An 18,880-nucleotide genomic window follows, 5' to 3' on the forward strand; every position below is an offset into this window, starting at 1 on the left:
TTCAGAACTACCCCCCCCAACCCCCGACAAAAACTTCCTGTAGCCACTTCTCAGCTATTTTTGAAAAGACTCTGAAGAGAACATAACATCTTTAATCAAGAGCAATAGTATTAGTCTTCTACTACGTTATACTTTTCTTGGAGCCTATATTTATTTTGGTAGGCTAGAAATAGCTTAAGTTATTTTAGCAACCATGACTATTGTCTAGGAATTGAGTGTAGGCTGGGAATAGCCTGACTGATTACACTGTTTAGAAATAATCTCTCTCTCCCTTCCCCCCACCCTCCCACCCCCACCCCAACCCCCGCTTTTTGTGTAATCTCTTCATGGAAGAAGGTTCATAAATGTTCCTGTGGCTGGATTGTTTTGTGGTGCCTTCTTTTATATCAATTCAGTGGCCTCACAATGCAACCATTTTATTCTAGACTGTACTCTTTTAAGTCTGTTGTGAAGTGAACAGGGCTAGTTCTATTCCTGAGACAAGTCTATAGGAAACCTCAAGGTTTTAAAGAAATCTCACAATTCTCAGAAAGTGGAAAATTGGCAAACAGGAGGACTTCTGCCCTGTCCACCTCAAGGGCCAGAATCCTCTGGTGACTTGCTAGAGGTTGTTATAGAATCTTTGTCCCTGGAGATCTTCAAGAGCAAGCCAGACTGACCACAGAATTAAGTTAGTGCTCATGGGTCCTGGGCCTTGCAGTGGTACCTGGATGGACGAGTGAGTCTAGCCTTAGGCCCAGAGAGAGTTGGGGATTTTATAGGCCAGAGAGACTGTGGAGCACATACCTGGGTGTCTTCACTCCAGAGCACACCATTTACATCCCGTGGATAGTGAATGGTGCTCCTGGGCCTTGGGGAGAACATATTGCTTCTCTCTCAGATGTTAGTATCTCCACCTTCAAGAATTTCAGTCTGGGTCTGAGGACAGAGAAGAGCCTAGGCCCGATCTGGCCAGAGTGTTTGACATGGTGGTACCAAAGGGGCTGAGGAGAGAAGATGAACTTCATTGTCAGGTGCACTTGGTTTGAATCCCAGCTTTTTCACTCAGCCATGGCTTTGGACCAATCACTTAATTTCTGTATACCCAGTTTCCCCATGTAGTTCTGAACATACAATGAAGTCAGTCATAGAGCTCTTGTTGAGGATTAGATTTAATATAATCCACAAAATACACATAGCGAACAGTCAGTAAATGGTGGCTGTGTGGTTCCTGCTAGTACTAGTACTGGTGTTACAGTGAAGGGACCAGTGAACTAAAAATGCTTCTCTTTCTGAGACTCTTCTCAACTTATAGGGCCTCTTGCTGCCACAGCCAGGAGTCTGGCAGATGGACGGACGGACAGGGTAAGTTGCAGTTAGTGAAGAGGAATGGTGATGCTCCTGGCATCCTCTGCCCTTCTTTTCTACCCCTAGTGATTTTTGCACTCAGTTCCCACGTAGGCTCTGCTGATGGTGTGATGAAAAATAGGTGTTGGAAAAACCAGAATTGACAGCTAGGTCAGAGGCCTTGTGATGAACTAGTACTAACTGATCATCACCGGGAGTGAAAGGGCCTTCGAGTCTGGGACAGCACTGTAGGCAGTGTCACGCCATACGATATGCCAAGGCATTGGACTGATTCTATGGAACTTAATACCTGATATTCTGTGATCAAGGATACAGTGTGTCTCTTGGCAAAACTAATATGATTGACACAATGAGTGTCTGAATTGGGGAGAAAGGAGAGAACCATACGTAGAGGTAGAAGTATTTTTCCCCTATGAAGTCATTGTCAACATGACAATTTAAAGATCTTTTCATGTCCTCTGAGATCTTTTTGCGGTGTCTAACTGGGAAAATCTTCGATGGGAGGCCATGACATGATGGGCAGGGCATCTTCTACCCGGCCCCCACACGCCCCATCTCTTACTTCTTGAGGAAAGATGAAAATAAAATGGTGCTAAAGAAAAGGAAAATGTCATTAAAAATAGAAAGTTAACAACACCAAACAAAAAACCAAAAGGCAAAAGCTCTCTGACTTCCTGAAGTTACATGTATTATATTGTGGCCATGCTTCTGAGCTATTTCTAAAGAAATACAAGGCTATTCACAGCATTCTTGTTTCCTTCCTTTGATTCTATCACCTCAGCAGAGCCCACAGGCTTTGCTATTTACATGTATTGTGAGGGAACCAACACAGTAAGGACTTAGGAAATATTAAATCATGGTCATTAAAAAATACTTCCCCCTGCACTTGGAGACCTTTTATGAGTGCACAGGGGTGGGATATTAGCTGCGGCACAGTGAGTGCTGCTCGGGGTGAGTATGCTGCCACGGTGAAGGCTTCCAGTGCAATGTGTGAGGATTTTCATTAAGTCCATCCTTCAGAGTTTGCCACGAGGAGTCCCTGCAAAAGCAAAACCTAGGAGAGCTGAAAGAGAGGCAACTTCCCAGACATTCTGTGTTAGATTAGAATTCCCTGCTTCTATCCTTTTTTTAAAAGAAGGGAGAATGTGTGACCATCTCTATGCCAACAATTTTAGCCTAAGTGGATGATATTCCAGATTTCTGCCATCACTGACCCAAAAAGGTAAGTTAGGAATTAAATTACCCTACTTCTCTGGTAGCCCATCTTTGGCTTCTAACAAGGAATCTAAGAAATATCTAGATGAACATTCAAAGACACCTTTTATGTCACTTGAGATGATATCACTTCATGGTGAAGGCAGCTGGGTCATGGAGCTGTGAGGTCACAAGGGCCTTTAGGAGCCACCTCGGAATCTGCAGTCCTTTGGGGAGGAAAAGGCTTGTGTGTCTGGCTAGCCACGCCTTATTCCTGCTTCTGCCATTATCTTGCTGTGTGACTTTGGTCAAGTCGCTTAGCCTTTCTTTTCCTATTTCCTAACTTGTGAATGTCCCTTATGATGATCTCACATTTCAAATCTTAGAGATCACTATGTTGACATATTGGTAAGAGGAGTCTTGTCGGAGGTGTTGCTTATTGCAATGTCAAATGTAGTTATAAATCACTGAAATTTAGGTTTAAAAGGGGTTGCTAGAACAGAGGTTCCCAAATCTGGCTGGTGATCGGAATTGTCACTGGAGATTTTAAATCACAGGCTTCAACTCTGGCTCTAGAGATTCGGATTCAGTAGGTCCAGGTCGGGCTCGGCCATATATAGTTTTAACGAACACCCAGTGCTTTTGATGCTCAGCCAGGACCAGAAACCACCATTCTAGAATTGCTGACAGGTGCCACCAGCTGCTGGTTTCCTGTCCACCTCCACAGCTGGGGGGCTCACTACCTCATGAGATAACCAACCCTGTGTAGCAGTCTTTGGAAATGTGCCATGCCTTCAAGTGCCTTAAATTATCGGTTGATTGGATATAAAACCCATGTGTTTAGGTAAAATACAGTCATTTATTTAATGACTAGATTGAATCAGGTACCGGTGTTTATGAATAGGTAGAATCATAGCTTGTGTGGGATACATTTATGCTGCTATTTTAAAATATCTGACTATAGCTTTTAGTCTAAATCAGTTCTTATTCCTGTCTGCCGCATTTGCAAAGCCTCCTTTCAACCATTCTGCATCCATTATCCAATCAATATGACTGTGCTCTTCTCAAAACCTGGCACTACAGTTTCAACTAGGGAGACTTTGTTAGCCATCTCCACTGATGAATAATAAATAAATGCCAAACATCCATCTGTAAGGAAGCAACAGCTTCCCTCTCAAAACCTGATTTCTGACATCAGAGGCCTCAGTGCTGGCCATGTGCATCAGCTCAGTGTGGTGTTTGCGACCGTAGCAGTGAGTACCAGCTGCTCTGGGCACAAGGCATTCTGGGAAGACTCCCCAGTGGTGATATGTCACACCAAGACCTGAAGTATCAATAGGCAGCCAAGTAAATAAATGGGGACAGGTGTTCCAGGCAGAGGGAACAGCATGGGCAAATACCCAGAAAGACTGTGTAGATAGATTGAAACATCCTAGCTATGGTTTGGCTAATGTAGGGAACAATGCGTAATTTATGAGCTATGTCCCAGCACTTTAAGTCTCGGAGAGTTTTCCAAACATCTTCTCCCAGAATAATAGCTTGTGTGGCTTCTACAGAGCCTCCTTACCAGGAGCACTACCATTTCATGATCCACACGAGAGAGGTGAGGACAGCATGTGGACCCCTCTCCAGTGCCTGAGAGGAGACAGTCGGCCATTGGAATTGTGGTGGAGAGCATGCCAGGGTCTTGTTATATGAAGGGCACCTGGGTGTAAACATGCATGCAAGTGTGGTCTGGTTCTCTCTCTCCCACTGGACTGAGGCCCAGCAGTCACAGAGCGGTGTTCACTCCCTAGAAATTGCTTCCGAGAACCCAGAGGTGCCTCCCACATTGTCCCTGCGGCTCTGCGGGGACTGCCTTCAGCTCCTCCACTGTCTGCAGTCAGCAAGACCTTGTGATAACCTGAGGCCAAGCGAATCCTCCCGGGAAAAGTCCAATAGTGACAGCACTTGTCTTTCCGGCTGTCCTCTGATAATGTGTAAGGGAAAAAGCGAGCCCCAGGCAGCAGTAGCTGGCTGGGTTCCAGAGTCAAAACCGAATTAAAAACTCATTAAATACTTCGAGCCAGTAAAGCTGGCAGGGGCTGGGAAAGCAGGAGCAGAGGAAGGGAAGGGGCGGCATTGCTAGTTGGCAATTGAAGGCTGTGAGCAGGGCGAGGCCCGCCAGGAAACAAGACAAAACAGGGCCGCCTTGCCTGTCACAAAGACGTGTTTGCGAGGACACTAGTTTAGTGCAGCTACATAAGGTATGCTAATTGCTATATTCCCCCCCCCCTCCTTTTTTTTTTTCCAACGGGAAATGCTCGGTTGTAAAACTCTGAAACCAAAGAGGCCATGCAGAAATGCCAAAATGTAGACATTACAAAAAAAGAAAAGAAAAAAAAAAAGAGGAGGAACAAAGGGCAACACAGGATCTGAATTTACAAAATGGCTTAGCACGCTGCTAACTCAGCACCTTTTTTCCATGCGGGCCTATGGGAAAGAAGTGAGCAGAGGCTGTGGTCTCCTGTGTGATCCAGCGTCTGTCCCATAGTCTGAAATTGATTAGTTGGATTTTTTTTAAACTAGAAGCAAAATTTCACCTCTAGAAAGAATAAAAAGTTAGCAAGACGAAAGCCCAGGATAGTTACTAGAGCTTCCAGTAAACATTAATAAGAAAGTGTGAGCTGGTTCTTTCCCTACTTTTCTGGACAAGACACCATAAGACTCAGATGCAGCCCTGGCCAGGTGGCTCAGTTGGTTGGAGAATCATCCCATGCGGGTTCGATTCCTGGTCACTGCACATATCTAGGTTGCCGGTTCAATCCCCAGTCAGGGCTCCTACTGGAGGCAACCGATCTCTCTCTCTTTCTCTCTCTCTCTCTCTCTCTCAGGGCGCCGACTGGAGGCAACCGATCTCTCTCTCTCTCTCTGTCTTTCTCTCAACGTATCATTGGGTGACGATTAAAAAAAAAGACTCAGATGCAAACTGAGGAGGGCACAGAATTGAGCCCACTTACCATAATCATCCATTAGTAGGAAAGACTCACTCAGACTATTTTTCTACCTGTCAAATCATATAACTCTAGAGTTCCATTTGCTACCCTTGCACAACTGTTATTTTTTAAATCAAATAAAAACAGACTAACATATTAAAATAATGGTTTTTCTAATAAAGCTTATCTAAGTGCACAGACATTTTATGTTGAAAAAAAATGGGCTAAGGGAGAGAGATATATTTTCAATTTTGACATCAAAATCCCAAGGGTGGAAGTATTGCTAAGTGGACTTCTTATCTTTGCCTTGATAACCCTTAATTTTGTTATAATTAAAAAAGATGTAATTTACTCTTGAAAGCAATTTTATAGACATGAGATGTTTAGGAAATTTCATAATGCAGATATTTTCCAGAACAATAGAAAAAACACATTAAAGCATCAGCTTATGTCATTTAAGAATTGTGAGGGAAAAAAGGACATAAATTTAAGCTTCAAACCTGACCCAGAACCCACATCACAGTGTCCTTGGTTTGGGGTCCTTTTGTCCTCGAAGGAGCTGGCAATCGGGAACAAGGTTAGATTCTTCTCTTGTTGGACCATTGGACCTCAGATACCAGGTCAAGCACTGCTCACCTCTCTTTGACTCCCATCCTTGTCCAACTCTTGCTGTTCCTCCAATGCCCTGAGCCAACCAGGGCTCAGGATGACTTCACTCTTGCCGCTCCAACCTTTAATTTTGAATCCATGCATTTTCCTGATATCTGAGTTTAAAGCGAATTGGGACTGTCCTCTACAATCTTAGTGTGCTGCCTCACCTTTCTAGCTTCTCCAGTGACAGCCTCTATCTACTCCAAAATAAATGGGAACGCGTTCAGTGTTGCTTTCTGGAGCAGAATCAAATGTTCTTTCTTTCAGTCATACTCCAGAACTTCATCAGTGGAACCTGATTTAGTCCATTCTCCAGAGCCACCTTCCTTATCTGTTAGCATTTTTACTAGGACAAAACACATTATTTTATTTGTGAGAGAGCAAAGAATAAAGCATCATAAGAACTTTGCTTAACATACGTATGGATAATTGCATGTATCCCAAGTGTATAAATACATAACGAATAACCAATAGAGAATAATGCAAGATAGGAATGTAGAACATGTATTATGCATGCTGATTTTCTTAGGAGAATCTATTCTCATGGAAATGAAAATCTGCAGATATTTGCAAGAGCAGATTTTCCCAGAATTTCCAGTTAGAGCCTTCCTCTCTGAACTCATTCTAAATCAAAATTTCAATCTTTCTTCGAAGAAGATAGAGGAGGGCAGAATTTACTTGCCTGCTTGCCTGAATCACTTCTGCATCATAGGTTTTGGACCTTTGTTCTCAGGAGAGTTACATCTGATGGTTCAGAACACATCTCTCAATGTCTTGAAAATGCCCCTTAGTCAGAGTTGATTGAATCTGTCAGAAACATATCTCTGCTTGTTAAGTAAACATTAACTAATTATGTGGCTCTGTACTTATCCCTTGCTTCCTACATCAAATTTTTCTAACTCTGCAGATGTAGTCATTCACCCACAAGCTCCCGGAAAGGATCAAGTATGGTACAGGGATATGCTGTGGCACCCCATTGATGGTGACCTTGTGAAGACCTTGTAGTTGAATATAAAATCAAAATGAAGCCTTCCTAATAAATGCCCCTTTTTAATTCTTTGAGGAATTATAAGAGGGGCCAAAGGACCAGAAGCAAAATTCAATGTACTTGTGAAAACAAACAAACAAACAAACAAACACAAACAATTCCTAACACTTTCGGACCTTTTTTTTGGTCCTAATCACATAAAAAGAGCTAAACAGTGTTTCCTTTTACTTATGTATGACAGTGGACTTTGTGCTAATGATGACACAGGCATATATTTTTTCAGATCCTGAAAGTAGATTCCTGATTTACTCACTTCTATAAGCTGAATTTCAATCTACTTAAATCCTACTTAGAAATTGATTGGGTGTTTGTGTGTAGCTACGGGGTATCCATATTTTCAGTTGTCCTATTTCGCAAAACCATCAACACCTGCAAGCCTGTAGGTGGAAGGCTGTAAATGGAACTTCACTCTGGGTCAACAGACAATACACGTAACTAAGAGCAAAGAACAGGGACATAGAGAGGAATTGGGCCTGGGCCCGGATGTGGGTTGATTTGCCCTTTAGCACTAGCGTAGGGGAGCCCCAGGTCCGTGAGGACTGCGTGTACTTTTCTGGGCAGCCCAAGCACCCAGCCGTGACCAACACGGGCACAGTGTGGAAAGTGCAAATACACTAGTACATGTGCTGATGCCGTCAGTATGTGAGAATGAGCCATCTCCACCTCCCCCTGCTGAATAAAGCAGTATATAAATAAACAAAACTAAAATAAAATAAAAAAATCACAGCTCCTTTGGGCGGGGCTAAGGCTTTATGCCAAATACTTTAAAGGCATGACCAGACTTACTCATACCGGCCCCAACACAGAACCCGAGTATCCATCTGCCTTCCATTACTTGTTACAGATGGTGGCAGTGAGGCCCCACTTCAGCTAAGACCAGACCTCAGGTCCCTTGAGCCTCCTCCTCCCAGGGCAGGATCTCGACCCTAGGAAGCCCTTTCCTGGCAGCTCACCCAGCTGGTTGCAGTGCCCTAGACTGACGCGGCCACTATTGGGTAGCATTGCACCCTCGGGACTTGACTGGGGAAAAACCAATTCATGACATTTTCCTCTGGCCAAGGGCTAAGGGCTTCCAAGGGGCTGGTAACTAATAGATACCAGGTATGATATTGGTTATGTTAGCTGTTTGTATTTTTCTTTTCCTGTTTCCTTTTCAATAGCCAGTACCAAAGGGATTCATTTGACTTTTGTTTTTAAGGCAGCTGGCTTTGAGGGCGAGTAGTGTGATGATTTGGTTCTGAACATTAACAGAGGAGGAAGAAAGGTCAGCTGTTTGTCTGGATTTGATCAATGGCTGGAGTTTGATGGCAAATTAAATGTCAGATAAAACTGTCAAATAATTAGAGAATCAATACTTACCGGGAAAAGTTGTTTGAGCCCTTAATGACCACATTGTTCCCAAGGGAAATAATTCTAGCAGTATGTTCAGACACTAGGATAGCATCACATAAAAACAACGTGAGGATGATTTTAAATAAGGTGACTTACCATGTTGTTATTGATCAGTAGCGTATTCATCATCTACCCTGTCTGGCTTCTCAAAGAAGGCACCAGAACCATCGATATCACCGAGAGATTGCAGACATGCAGCCTCAGGCCCCACCCCCGCCCCCTGAATCAGACAGACCTTCTGAGGGTGACCATTCCTTTATCTGCCTTTTTAGTGAGTAGCTCAGGTGGTTGTGGGGCATATTATGTTCTTTTATTTTATTAAATTTACTGGGTGACATTGGCCATATATTACGTTCTGAGAACTGCCAGCCTACAGTCTTTTTCTTCAACCAGGCAGATGTCTCCCAGACAGGAAATAAAGCCAGGCCCACAGGCTAAGCATTGTATCAGAGCAGTGGACGTGTAGATCAAAGTGAGTATTGGATTGGATAATGTCTTTGGAATATTCTGCCTCCACTCTCCTGTATGCGAAGGTGGGTTAAGTTTGCAAATCAGGACAGCACTGAGGTTCTAGGTCACCTGGGGCTGGGGGTGAAGGTGAGCAAAGAAGGCGTGGCACCATTATTTCTCTCATGCTTTTCTCCATCACCTTCATGGGCTTTCCCCGGCTTTTGCCCATCTTTTATTTATTTTTTAATGTTTTCAATTGATTTTTAGAGAGAGAGGAAGGGAGAGGGAGAGTGAGAAACATTGGTGTGAGAGTGAAACATTGATTGGCTGCCTCCTGTATGCCCCCTACTGGGGATCAAGCCCGATATCCAGGCATGTGACATGACTGACCTGACCAGGAATCAAACCGGAGACCCTTTGGTGCACAGAACAATGCCCAACCAACTGAGCCACACACCGGCCAGGGCTGCCCATCCTTTAAATAATGGTGTTTCCCAAGACTGTTCTCAGGAAAAGGCCCTTTCTGTGTTCTCCTAGACCTAGAGCATCACCTGAAAATATGCTGATGCCTCCCAGAGCTGTGCCTCTGCCCCAACCTCTGGCCCAGCAGTGGACCCACACTTCTGCCTGCCTACTGGGCAGAGCCACCTGAATCTTCCACAGGGACCTCAAACTCAATGTGCCCCAAACCAAACTCATTCTCATCTGTCCACCATCCTCCCTTCTACTATGGCGTATTAACCAAGAGCCTGGGCTCTGGGCTCTGGGCACTGACCACCTGGGCTTCCATCCTAGCTTCACTACGTACTTTCTTGAGCAGTTGCCTAGCTGCCTTAAGCCTCGTTTTCCTCATCTGGAAGATGGGACTAGTGGCCTCCTTATGGGCTTAATGTGCAAATTAAATGCGATAACCGCACATCAAGAACATAGGCCAGGGCCTGACCCAGGGCAGGTATTCAGTATATCTTAGCCATGTTTATTATTCATTCCTTTATCGAATATTGACTGAGCTCTCACTGTGTATCAAACACTACTTCTGACTTGCATTTCCCAAATTAGACACTGTCCAAACTCTTAGGTCTCCCCATTAAACTGTCTTTTCTACAAGATAGGGAGAGTATCACATTCATGTTTTAATCTCCAATACTGGTTTATGAAGGTAGCAGTAATTTGCCTGAATTCAACTCCAGGAAACTGTGGCCTTTGTAAATAATCCACATCATCTTAACAAACAGGAAATACAGCATCACTTAGAAAGGCAGGAGAAGACCGGTGAGATTAAAAACATTCTCTGAAACTTCTTTTTTCCACTCTCTTCCACGCTAACCCTTGTAGGCCTGGGTTCTCATTCCTCTTGTCTGCCTTGAGGACTTTACAAAGCGGGTGCGGGGAGGAGAACATAAGAGAATAGATTAGGCAGTAGAAAAACCCTGAAGAGAGGATTTAGAAAGAGGGTGAGATGAGAACCCTGCGAAAGGAATCAGACCTATTGTCACCTGGCATCCCCCCCCCCCCCATAAGTTCTCCTGGGGTGAGCAGTTGGACCGAGGGTGGGGGTGGGGGGTGGGGAGGGCTGGGGTTGGGGGGGTGGGGATGTGAAATGCAAAATGAGCCTCCGTGTACCACCAGGAGCAAGGCCGCCCTGCCTATCACGTGAAGGTTCAGTTTGTCTCTGCCTGTAGTGAACACATTCAGGACAAGGAGAGAACCTTGGAAGTCTGGGGTATTTAGTTGTTTGCTTTTCTGGGCATCTACAAGACAGAGAAATATAAATCTGAAGATGGCAGAGAAACCAAGGGAAGGATGGGGTGGAAGGACTAGCAGACACGTGAAAAACCTAACCAAAGACAATAAAAAGGAAAACTAGTTAACTCCAGGAAATAGAGAGAAAAATAGGGATAGGTGCAAATGCTATAGCAACTAAATTCTCTGTAACAAAAAGACATCTAAGGTTAAAAAAAAAAAGTCTAATTCCCAAGCAGTGATCAACTTATTACATTAAAAAAGTTTTTTTTTTGTTTTGTATTTTTTTTTTTACAAAGTCTCCTGATCTAGTTATAATGGAATTCCAGTTCTTATTCTCTTGAAAAAACAAACACTAAACATTTGGAGAGCTATGTGACACGCAGGGACATACATCAGAGATGAAACAAGTGCAGAAACAACAAAATTTATTTCCAACAGAAAAGAAATGCCATTTCCAGGAATATCAGGGGGGAAAGTGGGAGAGAACTGGGCTCTGATTGTTCAGCCGAAACAAAGAGAGAATTGGCCTCAGGGTGCGCGTGGGAGGCCCGCGTGCCCGTGGAGCGGGCGGCGATTCAGCAGCGTTGGCTGACCAGCATTGGCTGACCAGTGGCTGACCCGGCTGCATGTTTACCTCTTACAAAGGGGAATCTTGGCCTCACACCTTGAAAACCCTGATTTTGGATGAAAACCTTAATTTTAATCAGGAAAAGATGGAGAAAAGAATAGTGTCTCAGCCTTGGTCATGACTGGCCACGTTCCGCTCTCTCAACCTGTGAGGCCTCGAGCAAGTCACTGGAACTTTGGTCCATGAAGAGGGGCTAATAATACTTGTCCCCACCACTTCACAGGAATGTGAGGAGGATTAAATGAGGTACGATCCAAGGATAAAATGCTCTCTATACGTGTAAGGGTTTCCTGCTGTGTTCTTAACAATGGGCTGCCTGGAGTTCAGAGAATGAGGAGCCCTTACTAAACACTGCCATGCATTCACCTGGCACCTAGCTATAATTTTGATCCAGGTAGGATAGTGCAGGCACATGGAAGGTGCTCCAACATGTGTGTGTGACCTGAAAACCAGCGTGTTTCTGTGGTCTTTCTACCCATGTCCCTTGCTGCCTCTGGGACAGCTTAGGAGGGGCCCTTTCTCCAGCCTCAGGCTCAGAGCTGCAAGAACAGATAGATGGGACAGGTAACAAGTTGATTTTGATGTGTGGGAGGGCCGGAGGGTGGGAAATCAAACTCCCTCCAGCCAGGAGATTTACCTCCCTGGAGGGGGCATCTGTACAGTCTCGGGTAACAGCTGACTTTCATGTTCTCTGCCGCCACCTGGTCTTTGGGGACCCGTGTAACCAGGAGATACCAAGTCTCCCAGCACCGGAGTTTTCTCGCACACGCCAGGGGCTAAGTTGTCTAGTCCTGCCTCATGGTCATCCCTCCACCAGGTCTGGAGTGATTTCTTGTGCCAGGGAACAAGGGGAGGCTTCTGTGAGGCCAGGCTCCTCTGCCCTCCATCTGGTCCCTCCTCTGAGCCCTCACTCTGGGCACCTGGGAAAGACCTGCTGATTGTGGTCTCCCAAAGCCATGCTCCCCTGTCTGTCTCTCTCTTTTTCTTGCCTAGAAATGATGAGGCGGGATAGAAGGAGGCAGGGAGACCATGCAGGTTCTTGGGAACAGGCCTCGGTGTCTCTTGTGAGGCTTCCTGACTTGCTCCTGCCCTCCAGGAGCCTGGGAGACCTCGTCCCGAGGCAGGGGCTGGGCCAGGGCCTGCTCTGGGCCTGGCCTTGGTTGTGAGGGACGGAGGGGCATCTGTGAGGGCTCCTGAAGAAGAGAGCTTCACTACAAAACTGCTGATGCGGGTGGCTCTCCTCCCTCCACACCAGCACCCGTTCTCTTCAAACTTGCCCCACCTCTTAGCACACTTGCTTGGCATTATTATGTGGATTCCTGCTGAAAGGAGGCCTGGTGTTATTACAAACGAGAGACTGTTATGAAAAGCTGCTGGGAGAGTTGCTGGTAATTAATGTTTAGTTCCAGCACTGAGGACTTTTCATTTCTTGCTTTCGTCCATTTATCTGAATTTAGCTTGGGGAGTGTTTATTGCATGTGGGATTGGAGGTGAGATGTTTCCTCTTTGCAAATCCACTTTGGTGAAGATGCAGAGTTGAAGAACTCTCACTGCTCTCATTTTCCTTCCCTCCCTCTCCCCCTCCCTCCCTCCCTCCCTCCCTCCCAATGATGACAGACTTTAATGTCAGGACATTTTGTGCTTCTGGCCTTTTCTTGGTCTACCAACCCTTACTTTTAGCTAAATAATCCTAGTCCTTCATTACCCCACACATTTCCCTTTCTGACTCTAGAAACTTCTTTAACCCTAAGATTTCTGCTTCTTTACATTGGAAGCTTTTCTAATGCTGAGTCACAATGTCAGATGCCTTTTCCAAAAAGAATCCACTCTGGTTCCACCTGGGCAAAGGCGGTGGGTGAAGATGGGGCAGCGGCGGGAGTTGGGGGCAGAGATTGGTGGGTGCGTGGGCCCTTCTGCTGCAGGCCCAGCCATGACTCAGTTCTGGTCACCTCCATCCATATGAATGACTCAGAATCTCCCTCATCTTCTCCCTTCCATACTGAATACATACCGAAGGCTTTCTTTCTTCTTCAATTCCTATTTCTGGATTATGTTGCAATGTATTCATTTTGCAGGCAAAGGGAGTTATAGAAATAAGCTTCTGGATTGTGATCACTAATGGGAATAGAAATTAAATATTTATCCTTAAGACATACAGAGTTATCATTCACTAGAAGACAGTTTAAAAGGCTTTATTTAGCTTTACTAGCTATTATTTTCGTCAAGGGCTTTCCCCCTTTCTCAGCCCAGCTGCAGCGTTTGGTCCAGCATTCTCTCTGTTGGGCCAGGCTGTTTCATTCAGCAGCTGCCTAACTGGGCTGACAGTTTTGGGTGTTGCTCTGGCCCCGACAGAGATGTTACAGCCTCTTCAGTCACTGTGTTCTGGGCTGATGGGTGTGGGAGAGAAGCATCAGCTGTGTAAGAGAGAAGATGCCAAGTTTACGGAGGTTTGGTTGTGGCTGTGCCTCAGGACCGGGTGACTTTGAATCCAGCCGTGGTCAGCGTCTTCCTAAACCAGGAGGGAGAGGGAGAGAGGGAGAGAGGGAGATTAGGTTAAATGCATATAAAACTGTGAAGAGACCCCATAAGCATCCTAAAAATTATATACCTAGAAAATGACATTTTGTTTTAAGAGATTTCAAAGTTACCTGAATATAGTAAAACATAAGCCACTAGAATAGCCCAACCTTAAAAGACAGATTCAATGTTCAAAAAGAAAAAAAAGTCCCAGCAATAACAGGCTTATTGAGTTTCAAGCATGGCCTTTTCGTGCATATCGACAAAAGTCTCATTGTCTCCAAGGACCCTGCTGCCTCAGGGGGTCCCCGACCATCCTCTGTTCTTTCTAAGGTGGAGCAGACCCCTTTTTCTGTGTCACATAACATCCCCCCCACCCCTCCCCGGGATGGAGCCTTCACAATTACATTGAATTTGTGGGGAGCCCTCAAAGCCTGTCTTATCAAAGCAATGATGACAGTCATTCCATCTCAAACCCCGGCTTTTGCCTCCCTCAGACCAGTGCTGAGGGGAGTTACCTATTCGTGGGGCTGCCTGATGGTTCCCGGCAAGCTGATTCTGTAGTATGCGATCTGTAATGGTGGAGAGAGCGCTGCAACCGGCTTGTTGTCTTTCTTTCCTGGGAACTTATTCTTTGAAGCAATTGAATGAGACCTTTTCAAGCGGGGGTGGCAGGCGGCCTCTCTTCAGAATGCCTGGCCCGCTTCCCAGTGTGAAACATTCCCCAAATATGCAACTTTGTAAGCGTCCCGGCAGCCAGAGCTCAGAGCATCCTGCTGCCAGAGGAGCTGGCATCCCCGGGGGGATGCGGGGATGGGGGCACAGCGCCCTGGCCCCTCCGGCAGGCCCTGGGTTTGCCGGCTGCCAGGAAGGCCCGGCCCCTGGTTACGTCGCTGGGAGAAGAATCTGGCCAACAGTTGGGCTGTGACAAGAGCTTGAAGCTTGTCTCTCTCTCTCTCTCTCTCTCTCTCTCTCTCTCTCTCTCTCTCTCTCTTTCTCTCTCTCTAAATCCCCTCCTTCATTCAAATTCAATCCTATAAAAAGGCTTTTGTTGAAGGAGCAGCCAGGGTATTTTGGTGCACGTCTGTGTCAGTGTTTCCAAGGTTGGACAGAAAGAACATCCTCAGTTGAAATCCTGCGCAAAGCAGGTCTGAAAATTGACTGGGAAGGAGTGGAGGTCACAGCCACTGTCACATGGCATTTGTTTTGTTTGGAAGTGATGAAGCCACAGAGGAAAGGACCTTCTTGTGGATGGTAAGACGTCCCCTGCCAGGGAGTGTCCGAGAAAGGGCACGCTGGGTGGGCCGAGGCTCGGGCTGGCTGGGCTGTTGCTTAGATGTGCATCTGGAAGGATGCAGTGAGCAGCTGGGGCGAGTGGAGATCACTTAGGAAAGAAGGGGGCTCTGCGTCCTTTACCATCTCTAGGGGAAGGAGCCCAGTCTGCTTTGGGGGTTCTCGCAGTGTCCTACAGCAACGACTATCCTCACACTGTGGCATTCTGCTGCCTGAAAACAGGTCCAAAGTTTGATCGAGGAAACAACCTTTCATTTCTCCTGAGTCTTAAGCTTTTGCTTAATTTTGTCTCAACTTAGTGCCTTAGAAGCCCCCGAAGTCTTTGTTTCACGGAGGCCACTGATGGAAGGACTTAGAAAGGAGACAGTTTGCTGTGTTTCGCTGGTTGTCATTTTATCATTTGCTTATTCAATTGGATCTTCTTTTACGTTAGCTTTAAATGCATATGTTTGTCAAAAGCAAAAGCACCCAAGCCAAAAAGCGATGTCCAGCAAATTATCGACTCTGGCATTCATACATGGGCGTTCTTTCCTATGACCGAGTTGAATTCTTTTTCTTGAGGCTCAGTCCTTCGCCTGTCCAAATTGTGTGACACTGCATTGTTTTGGGGGTTTCTGTATTTTCAGGCATTAAGAGTAAAGGATCACACAACTTCTCTTAAATTTACGCTCTATTATGGGGGTGTCCTGCCACTTTTTCTTTTTGCTAATATTCTTCTCCTGATGCTTCTTGCTTCTTTAAGCACATTTCTGATTTTATTCCTCTGGATTTTCCCTAGCTCTTCCTTGGCATTTAATGCCTGTGCCTTGTTCGGGTCCTGGCTCTACCACTTACTAGTTGTGTGACTTTGGGCTAGTTAATTGTCTTCTGTAGACTTCATTGTCCTTATAGTAAAAGGGGACATGGTTCCTCAATTCGTGAGCCCTCCTGGGGATTAAATGAACTGGTACATGTGCAGTGCTTAGAACAGTGCCTGACATCATTATTGTTTAGTTTGGGCTTCTTCCATGTCTAATGCGGGGGCCACTGGGAAATGTTACTGTTAGGAAAGAGAAGACAGTGGGAGGAACAGGCTTGACGATGGATGCAGTGGTGGTATTTCATCATGCTGCCGTTTCCATAGCAGTGCTAGTCCCTGATGAGATGAAGGGGAAAAGCCCTAACTAAGCTGTGTACCCTGGACTGCTTTTTTTCCTGTAACCTCTTTATTGAGATTCGAATACCATACAATTCCCCCATTTAAAGTGTACTATTTAATAGGTTTTGGCATTATTACATGATTAATTTTTTAAGTTCTGGTAAAATATATAGAAAACATAAAGTTTGTCATTTTAATCATCTTTAAATGTACAATTTAGTGGCATTAATTACATTCACAATGTTGTGTAACCATCACCTCTTTTTCCAAATTTTTTTCATCACCTCACACAGAAACTCTGTACCCATTAGGCAGTAACTCTCCAGTCCCTCTCTCCCAGCCTCTGGTAACTTCTAATTTGCTCTCTGATGCTATGAATTTGCTTATTCTAGACATGTAAGTGACATTATACAGTATTTGTCCCTCTGTGTCTGGCTTCATTTAGCATTATATTTTAAGGGTTCATCCTTGTTGTTGTATGTATCAGAACTTCATTCCTTTTCATGGCTGAATAATATTCCTTTGGTTGGGTATACCATATGTTGTTTCAACCATAGGTGGCCATTGGCTGTCTCCACCTTTTGGCTATTGTGAATAATGCTGCAATGAACATTGGCATACAAGTATCTGTTCAAATCCCCACTTTTAATTCACCGAGGAGTGGAATAGCTAGGTCATATAGTAGTTCTATTTTAGCTTTTTGAAGAAACAGCCAATAATTTTCCTGGAAAACAGTTGCTTTTGGGTCATTCTTTCTTCTTGTATATATCTCTCCTTTGGTATCTCTCTCCCTCAGATTCTATTTCATTTCCTCCCATTTGTCCAAGTTTCGTTGTACTTCAATCAGCACACATGTTCTTGTCTCCCCTCCCAACCATGTGTCTCCCTCTCACATGTCTTTCATTGTCCCTCATCGATTGGCAGAGCATATATCACCCACTCTGGCCACATGTCGCCTGATCACTTTCATCTAATTGTCCAAGGAGGGGGAGCCTTTGTAGGTCATCCATAGGCCTCAGTGTACTTCGGCTGGAGGTGGTTTCAGCCACAGGATGCCCTAAAACCTCTAAGGTGTGGGAAGTCGGGGATGTGGAGTCACAAACACAGCAGAATTTCAGCCCCCCTTCAACAGGCTTCCTCCTTCCCACAGCACCTTGCTGTGTTGTTCCCTGTCCAGCAGGAGAGTTGTTCTCCACTTTTCATTTGCTCCCAGTTTCACCACTTTTCTATGAGCAAGAGAATTAATGAATGAATACCCCAGCAGACTGTAAGCCTGCCTCAGACAGCCATTCTGCTTGTTGGGCTAATTGTTAGCCCAGGTTTCTGAATGTCATTCATTTCACAATAAGGCTCCTAATTAATCTCAGCACCGTTCTCACCAGAAGAAAGGCTGATACACAGAAACATCCCCAATTACCATGAGAAAGGAAATGTCAAGAGCCCCGTTGAGTTTTCCTGGCATCCACCCCTGTCTCAGATGAAAATTGCCATTAACCCACAGGCAGCCTGGTGATCAACCTTGGAAATGAAGGGGTGATGAGAGCCTGAGGAGCCCCAGACCACACGGACCCCGTTCCTGGAGGAACCTGCTGGGGCCTGCACACTCTTGTTTAGTAACACTGTGTGTTTCCCAAGACGAAGTGGAGAATCCTGCTGCGGGTGCCTCGTCAGAAGCAGAAATGCTTCAGCTGCCCCAGAAGCAGGCGGGGCGGTTTTAATCCGGAAAAGCTAAAGGTCTCCTCTTTTGTCTGTGTTTTTGTGCCTGCAGGACAAAAGATCCTTCATCACCGAAGTGACGTGTTAGAAACAGTGGTCCTGATCAACCCTTCAGACGAAGCCGTCAGCACTGAGGTGGGCATTCAGCTCTGCGGGGTCTGGGCAGGGCCTCACACAGCTACAGGACCCAGCTGACCGGAGGCACTGGGGCAGGTGGCCGGAGAAGGAGAAGGAAGAGAAAAGTTCTTGGTCCAGGATGCTGGGTCCATCAGTGGCTTGTTCTCTGTGTCAGCACCACCCCAGACTGCCCTTCCCAATAAGGACAAAGTGGAAGAATGTTCTGGAACTGGAATATCTCATTGAGGCTAGTGGGTAGAACTCTTGTGTGTACATGGAGGGTGTGCTGCTGGGATGGACGCTGCTAGGGTGCAGCAGGGGGAATAGGTGGCAAGCCCTCCGGCTGGGACATCAGGACCCAAATTTGAAGAAGAACGACATCTCAGATTCGAGCCCCTTCAGATCCATCCTGCCCGACCCCTTATCACTGTCGAGAGGCAGGGGACATGGCGGTCAGGAGCGTGGCCCGTGGTGCCGACGCCTGGGTTCTTCCACTTATTCGCTGGTGGCCTCCATGGCCACCTCTGTGAAATGGAGATTGTACAGTGCTTACATTTAATTTGCATATTTAGTGTGCTGCTTAGAAATGTGAAGCACTTAGAACACAGCATGGCACATAACAACTGATTTATAAACTGGCTATTCTGATGAATAATGGTACTATTTCC

General features: G+C 45.6%; 1 protein-coding gene and 1 long non-coding RNA gene across 3 annotated transcripts in view; one reads left to right on the forward strand and one right to left on the reverse strand.

The window, feature by feature from the left end:
* MAP1B (microtubule associated protein 1B) overlaps positions 1–18,880 on the forward strand; it is a 90,249-nt gene that overhangs the window by 46,951 nt on the left and 24,418 nt on the right. The window contains exons 1-2 of one of the 2 annotated variants that reach the window (XM_070412150.1): positions 15,045–15,202; positions 18,148–18,230. Coding sequence is in view for 1 of the 2 variants with exons in the window: in XM_070412149.1 (XP_070268250.1) it covers positions 18,148–18,230 (83 nt within the window). In the remaining variant the exon portion in view is untranslated. Of the gene's footprint in view, positions 1–15,044; positions 15,203–18,147; positions 18,231–18,880 lie in introns of those variants that run through there. The other variant, XM_070412149.1, reaches the window with a different exon arrangement.
* On the reverse strand, positions 13,608–14,895 carry LOC139008080 (uncharacterized). The gene is made up of 2 exons (XR_011471091.1): positions 14,467–14,895; positions 13,608–13,940 (listed from the first exon to the last, which is right to left on the reverse strand). It is a non-coding gene; the product is annotated as an uncharacterized lncRNA (long non-coding RNA).

Source organism: Myotis yumanensis, unplaced genomic scaffold (assembly GCF_028538775.1).
Source record: "Myotis yumanensis isolate MYYU_CA2020_CCGP unplaced genomic scaffold, mMyoYum1.0.hap1 SCAF_4, whole genome shotgun sequence".
In the NCBI taxonomy this organism is placed as follows: Eukaryota; Metazoa; Chordata; class Mammalia; order Chiroptera; family Vespertilionidae; genus Myotis; species Myotis yumanensis.